At 35.6% G+C, this 19,713-nt stretch overlaps 2 protein-coding genes across 2 annotated transcripts; one reads left to right on the top strand and one right to left on the bottom strand.

The window, feature by feature from the left end:
- Window positions 1-4,849: 4,849 nt before the first annotated feature.
- Window positions 4,850-6,470, bottom strand: LOC119079689. The gene is made up of 4 exons (XM_037187747.1): window positions 5,974-6,470; window positions 5,057-5,176; window positions 4,923-4,994; window positions 4,850-4,855 (listed from the first exon to the last, which is right to left on the bottom strand). Exons 1-4 carry the CDS (start codon window positions 6,127-6,129, stop codon window positions 4,850-4,852), a joined length of 354 nt encoding a protein of 117 aa, XP_037043642.1. The 5' UTR covers window positions 6,130-6,470.
- Window positions 6,471-9,374: 2,904 nt separating this feature from the next.
- Window positions 9,375-10,933, top strand: LOC119079387 (uncharacterized AIM2 family protein C30D10.14-like). Its single transcript, XM_037187273.1, has 4 exons — window positions 9,375-9,531; window positions 10,016-10,263; window positions 10,326-10,608; window positions 10,671-10,933. The coding sequence occupies exons 1-4, from the start codon at window positions 9,433-9,435 to the stop codon at window positions 10,857-10,859; spliced, it is 819 nt and encodes a 272-aa protein (XP_037043168.1). The 5' UTR covers window positions 9,375-9,432; the 3' UTR covers window positions 10,860-10,933.
- The last annotated feature ends 8,780 nt before the right edge of the window (window positions 10,934-19,713 follow it).

Here is a 19,713-nt window from a genome sequence, read left to right as displayed (position 1 = left end):
TTTCAACTGTAGTATAAAATCTGGCACTTCTGTTGTTCGAAGTATCTAATGTTCAACACAAATCTTGTACCTCCTTTAGTATAAGTTTAACATTTTCTATGTAAGACGACATTTTTTCGGGTGAATTCGAGTGCATCTCAATGAAATCGGTTGTACTGATCACGTAAATTTTGGAAAAACATGTAACTTTGGACTTTTCTCTGAAATACCATCAGAATATAACGGATTTGTTGTTATTTTAGAAAAATTTAAGAGAATATAATTACCCTAAAATAGATCCTATGGTGCAATGCCGTATGAACAATGCTTTTTTCCACTACTTGACACTACTTGAAAATGGAAGTCTAGTATTTTCAACTAACTGATAAAAAATCTATTACTTCATCTATTTTAACATACATTTCTCTTGATGAGCTCCACGGCGTCCATAACAGAGAATATGGTTCCATACGTCTTGCTTCAATAAGGCTCACCACCACATTTCGTATCAGTCATATTTTGGCTGTTACTTTTATTTAGCACCAAACGTGAGTGCCATAACCCAAATTTCGTTTCCACATAAATCCCATGAATGGCAGGTAGATGTTATACAATGACAGTACAGACATAACAGCAATTTGTGTTATTTTATTTCCCTTCTCTGTTTGTACTTGCTTATAGTATCGATGCGATCAAGAAGACGATTTGCATACATGCGACCTACTCTATAAATCATCTTGTTGTTAAACATATCTCTCTGTGCTGTTGTACTTCTGCAATATAACATTTTCACCATGAACTATATGCACGTCATATCATATTTACTTCAGTGGTATAATGTTTTTATCGGTTCAGCTGAATAACAAATGAAACATCTGTATTAAAATTTTCGATTGCTTCGCTAGAGCGAAATGTTTACATAATCGAGTAAATGTTTGTTGTTTCCATCATCTCATTTCCAATTATCACAAATGGAATTTTGATCGGTGGAAATCAGGCATTATAATATCGCCTAATATATTGTCGCCTATAACATCGCAGCGACGTTTAATTGAAATGTATTTTACATTGCAAATTGAGCAATTAGGAATTCTTGTTTTTTTTAGTGAATTTATGCCAAAAGTTCTGGTGAATTTAAAGTAGTTAAAGTTAAACGCTCAATGAACTAGTGAGAGTTTAGACAATCAACATTATGGGCTGATAAAATTTACGAAAATCTTCTGTTGACAGTATCACTCCTTCTCTATTGTCTTGTTGTTTTGTATTTTAACTTGCTTTTGTAATTAATTCCATTTTCTTGAACCAAATGTTTTTCTCGAACATATTTTGCATATGTAGAGTGTAGAGTGTGTGGAATTAGAAATAGGGATACGCCTGGCACGTAGCTCTAGTTAATCAATTTGTTTAGGAAAATTTACAAATTATGAAAGGAAACGCAGTACAATTGTTGAGAATTGTATCTCATGAACATTCGCTGAATTACTGATCAAGATTGCCATTAAAATGAAAGACATCTAAGTGTACACTGGAACAGTTACACGAAAAAATATGTATGGAAAAGCCTCAGTTACAACTGTACGATCGATCAATAAAGACATTTTCCGGGGACAGCATCCCCAAGTCTCAGTGTTTAAATTGTAGTGAATTAGTAGAATTCCCCTACTAGGGGGAAGTTTGTATCCCGAGCCGAATAGAAGGCGCAGATGCGAAATATTTTTAATCTAAGTAAAAAGTCTCGTTTGGTATCGAGTGACACACGATTTGATATCAAATTTAGATTAAGAAACGATTAGCGTATCGCAACGAAATCATTACTGATACAAAATCTACTACGTCAAAAAAATTCGATGCACTTTATAAGAGAACACTCTAGCTAGTGCTCAGCTCAACCCTTATTATTGTCATCAGTTCCGATAGCAGATGAAACGAGACAATTCAGTGCACTATTATCTACGGTTTGCAGTGAAAATCGTTGCTAAAATTGTTTAAAACTTATTTAGAGAGGTAGTCTAAGATGAAAACGAAAACAATCGAAACATCGATAATCCTTTGAACAATAGAGAACGTCAGATTTTCTTAACGCTAAATGCCACACACTAACGCTAACGCTAAATCCGTACGCTAATGGCAAATGCCGACGATAAAGGCAACATTAACGAGTTAGCCGACGCAATGTTGCTTTTAAATTTAACATCTGTGAGGCCAGCAATATCAGGCACTTTTTCATCTCTGAATATATCAGCAATCGCTGTTTGAAATTTAAAAATTAATTCATTGCCAAAATTCTAAGGTCCATTAATATGAGATTCGCCTTTTATTTGCAAGAAATTTACTGAAATTAAAAATTTATTTATGAAATATGGATACATGGTCGGCCATTTTGATGTAAGATTAAAGAAATCAAATGCAGTGCAATATGAAATAGAATCAATTCGAATTGGAATCAAAAATGTCCGACCATGTATCCATATTTCATAAATAAATTTTTAATTTCAGTAAATTTCTTGCAAATAAAAGGCGAATCTCATATTAATGGACCTTAGAAATATGGCAATGAATTAATTTTTAAATTTCAAACAGCGATTGCTGATATATTCAGAGATGAAAAAGTGCCTGATATTGCTGGCCTCACAGATGTTAAATTTAAAAGCAACATGGCGTCGGCTAACTCGTTAATGTTGCCTTTATCGTCGGCATTTGCCATTAGCGTACGGATTTAGCGTTAGCGTTAGTGTGTGGCATTTAGCGTTAAGAAAATCTGACGTTGCCTTATCAGCAAACAATGAGTTAGTTTTTATATCTTCATACGATTGTTGTTTCTAGAAAGTTAAGAACATTTGTTCAAGGATGAAATAAGATTTTTATAGAGGCTAACCAAGGGCACGTTCAGATAATTGATAAACATGAATTTTTTGAAATAAACTAAAACTAAAAAGACCCTTTGCCAATGTGATATAAGTGCTTAACAATATTTAAAAAAAACAAGGCATCAGAACAGTCGGAGCGTTTGCTGCGACTTAGCCCCGTACGACCCGTAATCCTATTTCGTCCGTAACCATAATACGTCCGTAGCCGTAATACGCCCGGAACCCTAATACGTCTACAACCCTCTAATGCGTCTGTTACCAAAATGCAAGTCAAGTTGGGCATGGTCAAATTTACTGAAAGTGTTCATTTTTAAAATTGCGCATAGCGCAATTACGAAAGCCCGTACGAAGTACCTCTCAAATAAAACCAACAATTTACGACATTATCTTAGAAGCACCAAATTTTTTGCCAACCTTCCATTGGATATTCAATTACCTCTCAAATGAAACAAAAGCTAGCAAAATCGGATGAGATTTACTCGATTTATGTGCAAAAAATACTTAGGGCCGAGTAGCGGCCTTAGTCCAAGGGACCAAATTTGAAACTTTTTTTGCCATCATTCTATTCGGCATTCAATTATCTCTCAAATGAAACAAAAACTAGCAAAATCGCCACGTTCTTTTCGGTATTCAATTACCTTCCATAAAAAACTAAATCTGGCAAAATCGGATGAGATTTACTCGATTTATGTGCAAAAAACACTTAGGGCCTAGTAACGACCTTTGAGCTCTCCCAACAAGCCCACGTTGGATCTTACCCAAAAACAATGTTCAGCAACTTTCATACCTTTCATACCTTTCATTTGATATATCACAAGCAGCTATTGCGTGCGTATTTCGGTAGATATCGTCGAAAGGCTGAAAAACACCTATAGGGCCCTAGCTCTGGAAGGGCCGACCCTACCATGCCCATTTTCGAACTTGACCTTACTTTTGTCGATACCAATCGGGGAAAAAAAGAATTTTGAAAAAAGGTTGTGATTTACTCATGCTAGAGGGGTCACAGACGGACGGACGGACATTTTTTTATTGCGGATTCGTCTTCTATTAACATAACCAAATGCTTTGCCCTTACTGTCTGCTTCCAATTCGACGTGTTACAAACGGCATATTAATCTTATAAGCCCCCAGTACTTCGTACGGGGCTAAAAACATTCTTTGCAGACAGAAATGAGGATAAAAATTAGTTGTCTACAGTGGAAAAATGACTGCATGTCAATTGAAGTATGAACTGTCCAACTTAATGACAGAATAATGATTCTTTACACACTTGCATTTATATAAAACGAGACATTTACATGCTGGAAAGCAATTTCAATTAATTTTTTTTTAAACAAACATAATTGAATGTTGATCACGTGATAAGGAAAGGTATCGCTCAGAAAAACATACATTTTGACCATGAAATGGTCTGGTAAAACGTATCGAAAGATATAATAATTACTGTTTCTCGTAATTCTTATGCTCAGACAGAATCAATGCATCTACCAGCAGAAAAATTTGTTAACGCAGTTGGTTAATTTTGTGATATTTCGATCTATTTTCACGCTATCATTATTCGTCATTAAGTTTGTGTATTAGTGCTCGTTAACTCGTTATCAATAACGACCGCAGAAAATTAAGTAAAAGATTTGAATTTAACAAGTGAAGTAATAGATCAAATGTAAAACTGCTGATATGCTCGCCGTGTGTGATATTGTTCGCCACAAGTGTTTTTTATAATTACCAATCTTCAAATCTATTTCACTTGTTTATAGTATAGCCTAGCGTTTGTTATAATATTTTATGCTACTGGAACTGTAACACAGTATCTCGGTTCGAGACGAAGTCGAGATACCGTTTTGCAGTTCTAGTAGCATAAATATCTACCACTTTAATCGTTGTAGAAATAGATTGATTTAAGTAATTCTGAAGCCTGAATTCAGTTCTACAGTTTGTTCTGTTTATTGTTCTAAATCACTTAAAATTAACATGCACAAAAGCGTAGCGTGGCGACTGTAAAATCAGTTCTGTGAAAAAGAAAATGGAATAAAAAGTTAATTATTTACCATTTGTCCAAATTAATTTCATTCTCACCTGAGACTTAGCAATCCGCCGCCGTCGCAATCGCAATGACAACAAATTGTTAGCAAGTAGCACCAGTTCATCCTAAGAGATTTAGTTTTGTTTTTAGAAATTTTCAACAAGTACATCAAAACAGATAGTCTTGCCTCCAGCTCCTGCTCCTTTTCAGACACAGCGGTTGTTTTTCCAGGTTGTTCTGCCTGCTCTTCTCGCGTCGTTATCAGTTCTTTGAACAACTGAATGAGAAGCTCCAACTGCATTTGTTCCTTTAACCGATGTTTCACCAAAAATAATTTTGATTTTATGTTAGGGACCGGGTTCATTAATTTTGTCACAACCGAATTCGGTTGCACATAAATCTTTGAGATCACCGTGAAGATCACCAACTTGCATGAAGGCGAAATACAACGGTTCTCAGATATCTTAGTGGTACTATGCGACAGCTACACTATTCTGAGTAAATTTTAGAATAACGTTTGCCCATAACTGTTTTTATTTGGGTTGTAAAGTGAGGTATGTCACCACTCCGTAAACTTAAAATCAAATTACTTTTGCATATAGACGCGGACCTAATTGATATTTTTGCCTGACTTCTACATCTTCTACAACCGAAATGAAAGCAGTTATGGACAAGCGTTGTTGAATTACTGATGCTGTCGAATGGTATCAAACACTGAGATATCCGTCAACCGTTGTATTTTAATTGGTCGTACATTGAAGTGTTCCCAAATTCACTCTTAAATCCTAACATTCTCATTTTGGCTTCTGTGAGCATAATATCATTGAAATGTTTCCCTTCACACTATTTTAGTAATTAATACAGAAACTTGTAGCAGGAAATACTGAAGAGCTTTGTGATTAGATTCAATTCGACAATAGAGCTAGTATTCGAACGAAGAAATTTATTTTATTTTGACTAGTTCTGTGAAAACGTTTGTCTCTTACATTCTCGAATTTCGCCATTACAATTACAAAAAAATTCTTTACCTATATCAGTCAAGTCGCAACTCAAACGCCTATCGTGACATCATTTAGGAATGGACCCATATAGATAAAAGCTTACCTTCGAAATAACTGTCTCTTGAACCATTTCGGACAGTGATGTTTCTGCGGTGTTGACTAACAGCTGCAACCGTTCCATACTTTCAAATAGTCCTTCGTCTATTTGTACCACTTTAGCTTCACTTTTTTTATATTTGGTTTCACATTGTGCGTACATCTTCACTTGAATCAAAAGGACGACACTAACGAACAACGAGTTGCTATTACGAATGGTATTTCTCGACTGATCGCTAAGAGTCTTTCAATCATCCCGTTTATTTGGCTTTTAGTTTAGAATATAGAACATAAGAATGTTTATTAATTCAGTGAGTTGTGTTTCTTAACTTAAAACACCACAACTAGCAGTATTTCGATAGCAACAAATTCCCCGAATTCAAATGGAACGCAAATTATCTTCATCTATCCGTTTATTTATATTATGTTCGTTCGTTATCCTTAAGAAAACAAAATATTTTCTTTCCATTGATACGAGACTGTCGATACTGCGGATAATTCATTGGGATTAACGATTAATGAATAAAATTATGAGAAATGTTTGAATGGAATGCTTGCTAACATCTCTACTTGCACGCAGTATTCCTTTCATCATTATATTTGGTTTGTTTGAATGTAATAGTATGTTACCCTGCTGGAACATTTTCTTACTCACGAGGGGGAAGTTTGTATCCAGAGCCGACGGCGAGAGTGAGTAAGCAAATTTATCCGCATGTATGGATTACATTAAATTCAGAGACGTTGGTTACGCCTCGATCGGTAAATTTCACACAAGAAGAATATTTCCATCATTTGCCCTATTGGTAAGTAATGTACTAATGTACTATTATATATCGAACGATTATAACTTCGCTTCGTCCACCGTAAGGTGCACTTTACAGTAGAGAAATATACAAAAGATTGAATACATGTCATAAGTATAGGTTTACCGTCTCATCGCGGTCCATATAATTTCAGTACTTACTGAATGCATACAACCCCGCAGCCCATACTACAGAATTACCACAACAAATGTTATTACGATTTAACGAGATGTAAAAAAATTGTTACAATTCTGATCTGAACCGGATCTGATAATTACTTTATTTTACGGTGTTTTCTCATAAATAAAAAGGCTAAAACTTATTCATTATTGAAATAGTTTAAAAACACCGGAGTTAATGTGGTTGAACAGTAAAAAGAAACATTTACTTTCAACTGCAATTGAACTAATGTTGTGGTGGTGCATTATATTCCAATCAACAAGTTTATTGGACAGTTATATTACACGCAGTTATTGTAAAAATGTTACTGATAAAATATGGAAATTTGTTTCCCCATTTTTTTTTTCTTCTCGTTGAATTAAAATATTGTCTGGCATTTCATAAAAATGTTTAAAGTAAATATTAAAGTGTTATGCTCTAAAGTCTAAAACAATCTTTATTTCTGTATTCGCTAAAGTACGCAAAAGTGGTAAAAATAAATTATATCAGGTGTGCGTGTTCGATTTGTAAAATTTAATGAATTTTGCGCATTTAAAAATGTAATATAAAAGTAAATAGGGTCATGAATATAAAGCTGGTAATGTAATGTATGTACATACATGGTCGGAATTATTTAATAACAAAAAAATGTCAGAGAAAAAAAAGCAAAAGTTAAAAGTATTCGTAGACTAATGTGCACCGCGAATATTGATAAGCCTTAAATTGTATGAATCTAGATTTTTGTTCAATAAGCGATTTTTTTTAAAGTAGCGACATCTGATCCAATCATAGACCGTTCAACAAAATCAATTAGTTGTGGTTATACGAAAACAAAGTCTCTCTATGTATTTCAAAAAATGATTTCATGTATCGATTGGGACAATATCGTTAGTACCACTCGAACACTATGACTATTAAGGTGGATTTAATGACTTAAAAATCCACATGCAATTGCTTCCCAAGACTAGTCTTAGTGCATCGAATCACTACTTTCATTATCTGTTTGAACGAATTTTCGGAGTATCGTCAGCTTTAAAGAAAATGTGACTAGTCAAAAAAAAAAGTTCAAAAAAATGAAGTAAAAGATTTGAATTCAATATTTTGCAAATACTTAAAACAAATGAAGTAATAGATCAAATAAAAAAAACTGTTAATATGCTAACCGTCTATGAAAGGCTATTGAATGATGTAATGTAATTTAATGTTGTACTATACTCTTTTACCATAGCACTGCTTTTAGCATAATGGCCCTTATGTCAGAAACAAAAAGCTTCCAAATTTTGATACATGTGTGTGTGTGTTACCTTGAATGTGCTGTGTGCACACGCTCTCAACAAGAAATCATAGTTTGTATGAATATAATGCTAGGAGCAGTACCACACTTTTACATAACTATTGATGAAAAGTAGAGCTTTCGTGTGAATTTTGTTGACGCATGAAAACGAGACTTTTCACTTTTATCCTGAGTTGTGTATTAGATTTTTACATGCACGGTAAAGTGCACTTTACATCACTGCTTGTGACAGGAAAAATACACTTACCGTCCACAAACATGTAAAATGTGTTACGTCACTGCTTGTAAATGCTTGTTTGGACATGTGTGATTACTCCACTCGCCTTCGGCTCGTTCCGCAAATCTCACACTTGCCTAAACAAATATTTACACACATTGCCGTAACATACAAAAATTCTGAGAGCGTCAAAAGTACGTGCTTGAATTATGAAAAATATGATTTTCGACGCATGTATCACGTAAAGTTACATAACAACCGAGATCATAACTTTCCCAATGAATATAAATATAAATTACATGTTTGTGGACGGTAAGTGCATTTTCCCTGTCGCAAACAGTGATGTAAAGTGCACTTTACCGTGCATAAGCAAGCATGTAAATAACCGTTTCTCTACGAAGTGGAAACATCAATTTGTTACAAAATTCCTTAGAACTTTAGTTACCGATACATATAGACAATGTACATATTGACAAACTATTTGGCATCGTTCGTTCTTGCAAACATAAATTTCGTCCCAAATTATGATTAACGTCCGTGTAGTCAGGCGTATAATTATTATTATCGATAGGTCTAATTGATGTGACACCACATTGTGATGAGTAGAGAACGATAAAAGCAACGATCAACGAGTTTGTTTTGTACTTACACATGTACAAATTAACCCTAAAAAGTGTTCAGGTTGTTCTGTTACCTTAGTTCGGAAATGAATAAATTATAAGAAAGTCAAAAACAACTTGTTTTTTCAAAGCCAAAATGTGGGCTTCTACTTTAGCTAAGTGATGATGCCTCTTAAGATCAATCTTATCGCTATGAAAACTTTCAAAATAATCTCATAACGGTACTAAAAGTCATTGAAGAAGTTCTCTATCTTATCGCCAATTCATTTTTTATAAAATAATTATCCTCTCACACACTTCATCGTACATCTTTGAACGATCTAGAGGTTATTTGCAAAATAAAAGTAAATCGGTGCTAGAGTTCCAGTACAAAATGTCTAGTTTCGAACGGTGGCTTGTCATAGCCTTTATGGTCGTCTTAACTCATTGCCATGATATTTACGACCAGGATTTGTCTTCTGTTGATGCTGAGGTAAATTTTTAAAAATACCAAGTAAAAGTCGTTGGGTAATTTTTCTGTCAAATTTGCCTTTGGTTTAATGCGCAAGCAACGACTAAGAGAGAAATAGCTTGTTCTCGAACTTAGGCATGTTCACTGAAAAATATCATCAATCGATGATAAAATTTCCAAATAATCGATACTATATCAATCGAATGTTTTATCGATAATCGATAAATATCGACTGATAATCAACAAATATCCACTGAAAATCGAATTATCAGTCTATATTTGCCGATTATCAGTCGATATTTATCGATTTTCAGTCGATATTTATCGATTATCGATAAAACATTCGATTGATATTGATTTTCTGAAAATATCGATAATCGATTCCAGGGAAATAATCGATATTTTATCAATCGAATGAATTATCGAACATGCCTACTCGAACTCTGTGGAACGGATGTGCATCTGACGAAAATCAACCTTTTTTTTACTTTTTAAAAATTTGCAGAGCAGATCAGTTTACGCCGATTATATTCCTCGCGGCCGTTTCATCAATATTGGCAATCTACCTGTTTACGAGGCCCCCGATAACATTGATAAAAGGCGAATGCTTATTGCTGTCCATGACATTTTTGGATTTTCAAGCTCTAATATGAAACAAATTACTGACCACATGGCCGTTCAAGCTGGTGGTTTTAGAGTCGCTTTGCCCGATTTCTTTCGTGGCGATCATTGGGACATCAATGTGCCCATAACGTAAGTGACGAATTGTACTTTTATGTATATTTTTCACACATATTTCATTGCTGCACTTATAGTCCGATAGAACGTGCCGCTTTCATACAACGCGTTGGGGATTGGGAAACAATCGTGAAGCCGGATTTGATAAACACAGTGAGGTATTATCAAAGGCAGGGCGTGCAAGAGTTTGCGATATTTGGTATGTGCTGGGGAGGACGAACTGGTACAGACGCTGCCATGGAACTCTCTGATTATTTCAAGGCGAGCGCTATCGTTCACCCGTCTTTAGTTTCGAATGACGAAGCATATTCGGTCAGGATGCCAATGTATTTGATGCCGTCGCGTGATCAACCGGATATGGTACAAAACATTAGAAATAATTTATTTTGTGGTGTAGTTATCGATCTTTGTATTTCAAACAGTTGCCATTCTACCAAGTGTTACGAAATAATTTTGGTGATAACAGCGGCCACAGACGATTCGATGACATGTTCCATGGATTCGCGAGTACCTGTGGCAATTTCAGTGATCCCCTGAATCAAATGCATGTGAACGAAATCATAAGAACTCTTGGAGTTTTCTTCGAACGAATTCTAATCGACACAGTCTAAGTGACTCTATGTCAATGGAGATCTCGGAAATCTCATTTTTGTTTTATTTCGAAGAATAAAGAGAGAATTTATCAACAGCTTATTCAGAACAAATTTCCTCTTCCAATTTCGGTTTCCTTCTCTTTAGTTTCAATTACTCCTAAGCAAAATAATAGTAGATTACAGCAGAGCCTATGTAAATGAGTAATACATGTGTGCGATGTTTGTGAGAGCCGAAGGCGAACCGCCTAATTTCGCGCACATGTGGTACTCGTTCCCATAGGCTCTGCTGTACTGTTCTGAAAAATCGACACTCAATCCCAAGGAAAGCAGTAGAATATTGATTATGTGAGTAGGGTAATAGATTACGACAGTGTATCATGCAATTCTTCATTTGTACACTGTTTGATGGTCATGCCGTTAGTGTAAATGTTTCTCTATTAGAGACTTGAACAATATTTTACTATGCTAGGTGCTGTTGGTTCTCCAGAAAATAAATAATCTTGACGCATCTGTCCAATAACATATATTTTATTTATCCCACGTACAGTAGGAGTGTTAAGAGTTTGATTATTTTTAATTTGGAGACAGCAGCTACCCACAATATAAATAGAATCTGCAAAAACACTACATACGATGTAGAAGAAAATATAATCGAAACGAAAGAAGAAATGCTGTTCAGTTACCAAGAGCACTTTCCACTTTGTACAGAAACACCCGCGGCGTAGGTTTCGAAAATTCAAATATGTACGTCATATGGACGAATAGATGAATGAATGAACGGAAAAATTAATTAACTAATTTTGGATGGCGACAGTTAGTGTAGCCATGTTATTGACAAATATCGATGGCCTAATTCTATTCTAGTTGGAAGAAAACGATACAATCCCTTGGTATTGAGTTGGTTGATATCATGTAACTACGAATCCATTCATATACAGGCGATGTAAGCATCTGTTTTAAAGGTAAAACTACGTAAGAAAAGTTAACGAATTAGATTCTTCAAAAACTTTTGCCTTTGAACCTTGAAATTTCTAATTATAAGAATCTCTCTATGAAAATTGACATTTTCAGACCTCCTGTTCTCCATACCCCACAAAATGCTCATAAAAACAGCCTTGACTTAATTAAAACCATTTTCAAAGATATCTGTTCCCTTCGACTGACACAAACTTTTAACGTTACGTCTGTAAGGCACATAATAGTTTCCTAGGAACGATGGCCCTTTCCCACAGACAATTTAACTCACACATCACCACTGAGTGAATAATAAAAACTGTGGAAGCTTTTCTTGAGAGCATTTTGATGCGTCCCTTGCTAGTAAACAGACGAGACCCAAAAAGCATCGCTGAAGAAAATATTTCAGCTAGAAGGATTCTCCTCTCTGTGAGTACAACCAATGAAGCAATATATTGCAGGAAAGTCACTTGAGTCGATTTTTTGATGACATGATGATTAGGGTGGATCGATTTAAAAATAAATTGTAACTTGTATCCAAAAAGCACATAGTGTTCCGTGACCAACAGAGCCCCGCTGAACATTTTCGTGAAGAAATTGTTATATACAGAACAAGCAGAGTGTAAGTTACTTCAGTATGTTCATCTAGCAACAGCTGGTGATTATTTTAACGTTTCATTATTTTGTGTTGATCTTGCTGTTCTCTTTATGTGTATGAATAACGGTAGCAACCGAAAAATACAGATCGTACCAACAATGAAGTAGAAGAGGATTTTTGAAATTTACCAAAATGTACCAAAATGTACTGAAATTTACCAAATTTTGTTTCAATAAATTCAGTGAATTCGGTAAATAAACCAATAATAGGCCCTGCTTCAGATTTCACGTGAACTCTGGGATTTACCTGAAACCTGACTTTTGATTTGTAATGACATAAAACATTTTCAATTCTGGTTCATTTCTAATCATATTCACGTAGCTTCATATTGCAGTTCGATCAGACCTGTCGTGGGCCTTTAATTTTCTGAAGAATTTGCTACGTCTAACGTTTCACAGACAGCACATCATCAGTTTGACTTAGTATAGAGCACTGCGCCGTTCAGCCGATGGACAGTTGGCGGCTAAAACGTAGCCGACACCCTTCGGCGGCCGGCTAGTATGATATTTATGGCGGCTAGCCGGCTCAGCCGGCTGAATAACATAATTAAAATACAGTAGAAGAAAAGTGAATACCGTTAGGTTTACTGATTTGGGACTAGTTTTGGATTTCAAATGATTCCACACAAAATTTGTTTAACCAATAAAGGACTAATATTTCACATTCGGAATTTTTGGTAGGCACGCGATCGCCAGCTGAAATGAAATTAATCTAGGTCCTCTTTTGTTAAACACATTTTGTGTGGAATCATTTGGAATCCACAATGAGTCCCAAATCAAAATACCTGACGATATTCAATTTTGTTCTACTGTTTTGCTACAATCGAATCAAATCTCATAGAAGTACGCAGGTCAGAAGTCAGTTACAGAGATATTTGTTTCATATGGATTAGACGAAACCGCTTCCATTCAAAAAAGTAATCAAACATTCAACAAAGGCTTTAGCTGTTTAAGCTGATCTCACTCGTACTACACGCGTACGATTTACCATTTCACATGTAGTACATTCATGACTTTATTGTACTGCCCTCTACCAGTCGATAGGTGCGTACACAATTTTGTAAGCCAACGAAAAAAATTGCTGCAAAATTCTCCCAAACTGTGTTAAAACCAAAACTTTCACAAGCCATCTTCCGCCGCCGATTTTTAACACGGCGGCCTCGGCGTGGCTGAACGGCGCAGTGCTCTAACTTAGTATCGTCTATACTCCTTCATTTGATGTAAGTATGGTAAGACATTGATTTCGAATCTTTTACTTCATTTATTTGAACATGCGTTTTGCTATAAAAAAAACGCATTAATCAGAGTCGTTATTTTCCCTTCCGTTATCGATAACAGACGTCATCCTGCAGATTTTACATGGAACAGTTCAGCTAACAAGGTGAGGCTTACAATTTTAAATAAACGTGTAAGTTAACATCAGGAAAATAGGTAATTCCTCTAGATAGCTCTAGATTTGTGAGTGGAGCGACCTCGATGCAAAACTTTTTCATCAATATTTATTATACAGCACAGCATAAAGTATGGCATATTTTAAAAAAAATCATTTATTCATTATCATTCCATTGTTATAATGTGCGGAATACTAAAAAACATGGGAAAATTTAATTAAACAATATAAATACACAAAAAACATTAAAGCTTATAAAAAGTAAAAAACATTTTCGATGAAAATTTGGTCTAAAAAGTTCTAGTCATCGCAATCCTTATTCCTAATTTAAGAATTTTTTTCAGAATTTTGTCTTAACGTTAGTCTACGTCTACATATATCACAGAGTCGCTTCAGGCAAAGCACCTAGCAGGGTAATAGAAAAAAATAAAGTAGTATTTTGATCGAAGTATGCAAAAATTTCCATACCTTTTTTTTCATAATGTCATTGCAAAATTACCATTAGGGCTGCTAATGGTATTATTGGTACCAACATACTACTCTATTTGACGTGTAAAAACCTCTATTACCCTGCTAGGTGCTTTGCTTCAGGTCAATTAAAAAAATCAAGTAAACTAGATTGCACATTTCAGTTCAGATAAAAGTAAGGCGAAATTACATTGTAATCACCGGAACTCCTCATAACTTCGATTTTCAGTTTACATTTAAAGGTTTTAATACACTTGATCTGACGAAGGCTATTACAAAAACTGTTATATTCGTACGTCGCTTGCTTTAAGACTGGATGATTACCAGGGCATCTTAAGTTTTCAGACTGACGAGTGAGATACGAGTGAAACTCACGATTTAGTCGAATATCGAAATTGTGCTTAGTGAGTCTATTCACAATTTTATGAAGTTGAGTGACCCTTTCGACTACAGCAAGTTTTTCAACCGGCAGAACGCTAGTTGAATAAAGGTACGTCGAGCGAGTAAGATGTGGCAAGCGGTATAGAGCTTTGATGCAACGATTCTGCAATCTTTATAACCGATTTAACTTCGCTTTGGATCCGGCACTGTATATCGGCAACATATATGCGATATGGCTCTGCACATACGAAAAGTTGTTTTCGCTTTCCAATTGGAATATACTTCCCTCTTCTCCACATCAGCGGAATGAATGGACGTATCATTTTCATCACATGATCGATGCTGAATGACAAGTTTTCATCAAGAACTAACCCGAGGTATTTGAATGTTCTGACTCGTTTGATGTTCTCGTCGTTTATTTTAATGTTGAGGTCGGGAAGATGCCTGACTTTTCCAAACGTCATGTAGCATGTTTTTCCGACGTTCATTGTCAGAACATTGCGGCATAACCAATCGTTCAACAGTGAAGCATCTCATTGCATTGCGTGCTCAAGTACTTCTGGGGTATCAAATGCATAGTGCAGTGCAGTATCATCCGCATACCAAATTTGGTATCGTTCTACAGCTGAGACTCTAAGCTACCATATAAGCAACCACATCGACGGAAAATACTCATACTAGTAAGGTATGAAAGCGTCCAAAGTTCACCGATGGTAGTCTAAAAGTGCAATTTCTGAAAATGTAACAGAAAACTTTGATTCAAAAATAATTTTTTTGTTGTTCAATAGGGCTTGCAAAACTAGTCTGGGATCACCATTCAAAGGCTTCCTCGGTTGCTTCGCAAAGGAGTCTTTCAAAATGGTGAAATTTTTACTTTTAGCTACTATTGCTAAATGAAGAAATTATCGAGAGCCATAATTTTTACACTGTAAATCTTACAATTTGTTCCTCTACCAATTCTAATGTAAATCTTAAGTCCTCACTGTTCCACAAGCCCTGGCTGACGCTGGTGCTGGTTCTCATGAACAGCTCAGGGGCTGTAAGCATTATCAATATTGTCAGTACTAACTACACTAAAACTCGAATTCAGTCTTAAACTAATGGTGAGATCTAGTTTATTCACCCCAAAAATGAAATGAAGTGTTATAGCAAAAATAGTACATTAGCAAATAGCAAGTGCTTCCAAATGCCGTGTTATCAAAATAAAAAATTCGAAAAAGGACGTAATGTTATTAGTTATTAGTTAACCAGCCATTTAACAATAAAAATGATCGATTACAGCAATTTTTCTTAACAATAGATTTGACTCATTTTAAATGATTTCGGGGTGCTGTAAATGTCGATTTCTAATAATCTAAATAAATTATTGTAAATATTTATTACCCGTTTCTATTTGTCACACTTGATATTACTGCATATTCCACACAAAATGGCTTACCAATTAATAATTCATGATTTTTATTAACGATAAGTGATTATTTTGGGAATCGTTAACAGTTTACTTGATGCAACCAGTTAGTCTAATTCGAGCGGTCACTGAATACATATCGAAAGCGTCCGCGGGAATAACAGGACACCTTATAGCCTTACTCAGAAAATCAGAAGTTTTGACTGAAAAATGCAGATTCTTCTAACAATTACAGTTACACTGCCGATAATCTGTGGTGAATACCAGGAACTGGAGCTTATACGTAAACTAAATAATTACTTTGACTTTGACCATAACATACTCTTGTTGGATAAATCAATCGACGTGAATCGTCTCATTACCACGAAAGAAGATTCAAATTTCGTACCGTTGAGCATACATGTTTTTAAGTCTGTCGACGGTAACATTAGTGGAATTGCGAGACCTACAAGGATCAACAGCAAAAATATGTTTGTGATTGTTTCTCCCGGCAATTCCAATTTCGCAAAGATTCAGAATTTGCTGAGTCTAGTCAAGAAGATTCAGCGGCTCCGAATAAACATGAAGATTGGACTGTTTTTTCAGGAGGTCGCTTTATGGGAAGATCTACAAAAACTATTTGAATGGAGCTGGAAAGAGCGAATTATAAACATTTTCGCTGCCACATACCTATCGACGAACTCTACTGGCTCGTTAAATATTTTTACATTCAATCCATTCGGAATTTTTAATGTGGTCAATGTCACCGGCAGTGATACAATTGGTGATTTCTTTCTCAGGCAAAATTCCAACTTTCAACAACATCCACTTCGTGTGATGATCCGTTCAAAGGATTATTTTTGGCCTGTCGCATTGCGTGCTATGAATGCATCATATACTGTACTACAGTTCAATGATTCGTCAAGGTCAGAAGTGATGGAGAATCAATTCGACGTGGTCATGGGAGCAACAATTTCAATTTACCCAAACCCAATGGCAATAGTCAATTATCATACGGTCGTGATCATAGTGCCTGAGGCTTTGCTTTACGGCGAATTCGCAGCCTATTTGCAAGCAATAACAAAAGATACATTTTTCGGCTACTCTTTGGCTATATTCATCGGAGTCATACTGATCCTAACGTTCGTTCGGTACATTGCACACAAGAGACGTTTATTTTTGGTAAGTGTGATTGATGTCCTCAATCTGTTGTTGAATGACAACACTTCCATTGAATACCAACGACTTCATCGATCGGAAGTGTTTCTTATCGTTCCGTTAACATTCGTCGGGATGGTTATTGTAAACGGCATTTTATCGAATTTGCAGAGCTATCTTACTCAACCGATTCTTCAGCCTCAGGTACACACAGTTGAAGATATCTACAACTCTCCGTTTCCTATTCTCGCTCAGACCATGTATCAGAAAAATAAAACAATTGAGCGTCTTACAATCCTCTCCAAACATAAAGATTGGGACCACAAAATTCGTGTCGATGCAAATGTCAATTCAATAGTCGAAACGTACAACCGATCTTTAGCTTATATATCACCACTACACACTGCCAATCAACTGTTGAGAGTTCAACGAAAGTTGGGCATCAGAGGCTATCACATTACCGAAAGACATATTGACAAATACTTCAATTCATACATTGTGCATGACGCATTTCCATTCATTGAACGGCTAAACGAAATTATCCAGCGCCTTCAAAGTGCGGGATTATATGACGAATGGGAGCGAAGAAAACAATATTTAAGTGACAAGGCATTCCTGGAACAAAAGCTCGAACTGTTCGTAAATCGTACGCAAACTGATCACGCCGACGCCATTGACACATATCCGATTCCCATGTTTATCGTCTATGGATGGATTGGAAGTACAGTTGTGTTGATTGCTGAAATTATTTGGAAGAAGCTTGGATACCAGTTATCTAATAAATGCTGTTTGAGTGTGTAAATAATAGATTGAGTGAGGGGTTCGCATAACGACGGTGTTAACACCATTTACAGCCAGTACAATAGGTGATAGAGGGAGAATTTTGTATGGAAAATAAACAATTTTCGTGAATATTTCGCTTAGATATTTCATTTCTAGTGCGTGGATCACTCGAAATATTTGTAGGTTTTGTAGGTTTTTTATGAGATTGGATGGATTTTTACAAAAAGACTTCACTGACTAAAAACACCTTTGAGTCGTTCTCAGCAATGATCAGCTTGGTAATTTGAATAGGAAATTCTGTATTCGCTGACAATATCCTCTGCTTCACCTGACAAATTCACCAGCTGTTCGCTATTTATTAACGAGGTTTTATTACCATCATCGAAGTAAACATATCATGAAATTAAGTCCAATTATTAAACCAACCATCAAACGTCGGAACTTCCAGCTTCGGGAACTTTACATTTCTCTTTACCCGTGATGCTAAAATTCTTTCAAAACAGTTTTCGAATACGATGATGAGACTGAAATTTGATTCGACTAGAACCGCCATGGAACTGTTGTAAGCATTCCAAGGTTCATTGAACGTTCAATGGAAATCTACCAACAAATTCGATTGCAGAGAACACTCTCAGGCACTCAGAACACTTTGACCTGTTACAGACGGCAAGCAGACCAGTATTGTTATCGGGTCTATTACTTCAATCGATCAAAGAATTTTTAATCGGTTGATTTCAGATCTTGTATTTCACTTTTTTAACATCAATTTTACTATATAAAGAACCATATTAAGAGCTTGTCATCTCGGTATATGTGGGACTAGTTTCTCTTCTATATACTCATTGAAGAGTATACCTGAAGTGAATCATAACTCGCCAATCAACACAACAATCGCCTTTTCTACCACACAGGTGGATCACAGGGTCGTTGTCGTCGTTGTCGATAACATATGTGGCGTGGCAGGTTAAACGTCTTCATTTATCTGAACTCTAAGATCTCACTTGGGCATTCTATTCAAAGTCGACCTGAAAATTTATGAGTCTTAACTGAAATGACCCAAATTTACCTCAAGTCTGTTAAATAAAAAATAAATGAGATCAGGTGAATCAAGTCAGTTTTCACAAAAAATACAGATGAAATCTGACCTGATTCACCAGAATCTGAATGTGTGGATCAGGGCCTATTTTTGATAAGTTTATTTACAGAATTTACTGAAATTTACCGAGGTTTTGTTTCGATAAATTCAGTAAATATTAGGTAAATTTACGTAAATTTCCTCAAATTTTGATACATTTCAGTAAATTCGTTACATAAATCTACCAATAATGGGCGCTGTTTCAGGTGAATTCTGGGATTTATCTGAAATCTTACTTGATTTACCTGAATTTTTACTGGTCTTCAAATTTCACCCAAATTTTATTCAGGTATAAAACATTCTCAATTCTGGTTCAGTTTTAAAAATATTCACGTAATCTGAGCTTCAGGTTTCAGTTCGACCTGACGTGTCCGTCCCGAGCCTTTAATTTTCTGATGAATTTGCTACGTTTAACCTTTCAGAGACAGCACGTCAGCAGTTTTACCTATCGTATCTGGTACTTCATTTGATGTAAGTATTGTACGACATTGACTTCGAACATTTTACTTCGTTTCTTAGAACATGCATAGGTGAGAAGAGTCCTTCTACGAAGAAACTT

Source organism: Bradysia coprophila, unplaced genomic scaffold (assembly GCF_014529535.1).
Source record: "Bradysia coprophila strain Holo2 unplaced genomic scaffold, BU_Bcop_v1 contig_324, whole genome shotgun sequence".
Classification (NCBI taxonomy): domain Eukaryota; kingdom Metazoa; phylum Arthropoda; class Insecta; order Diptera; family Sciaridae; genus Bradysia; species Bradysia coprophila.
The sequence above is the reverse complement of the archived record's forward strand: the minus strand, read 5'-3'. Positions and strand labels throughout refer to the sequence as shown.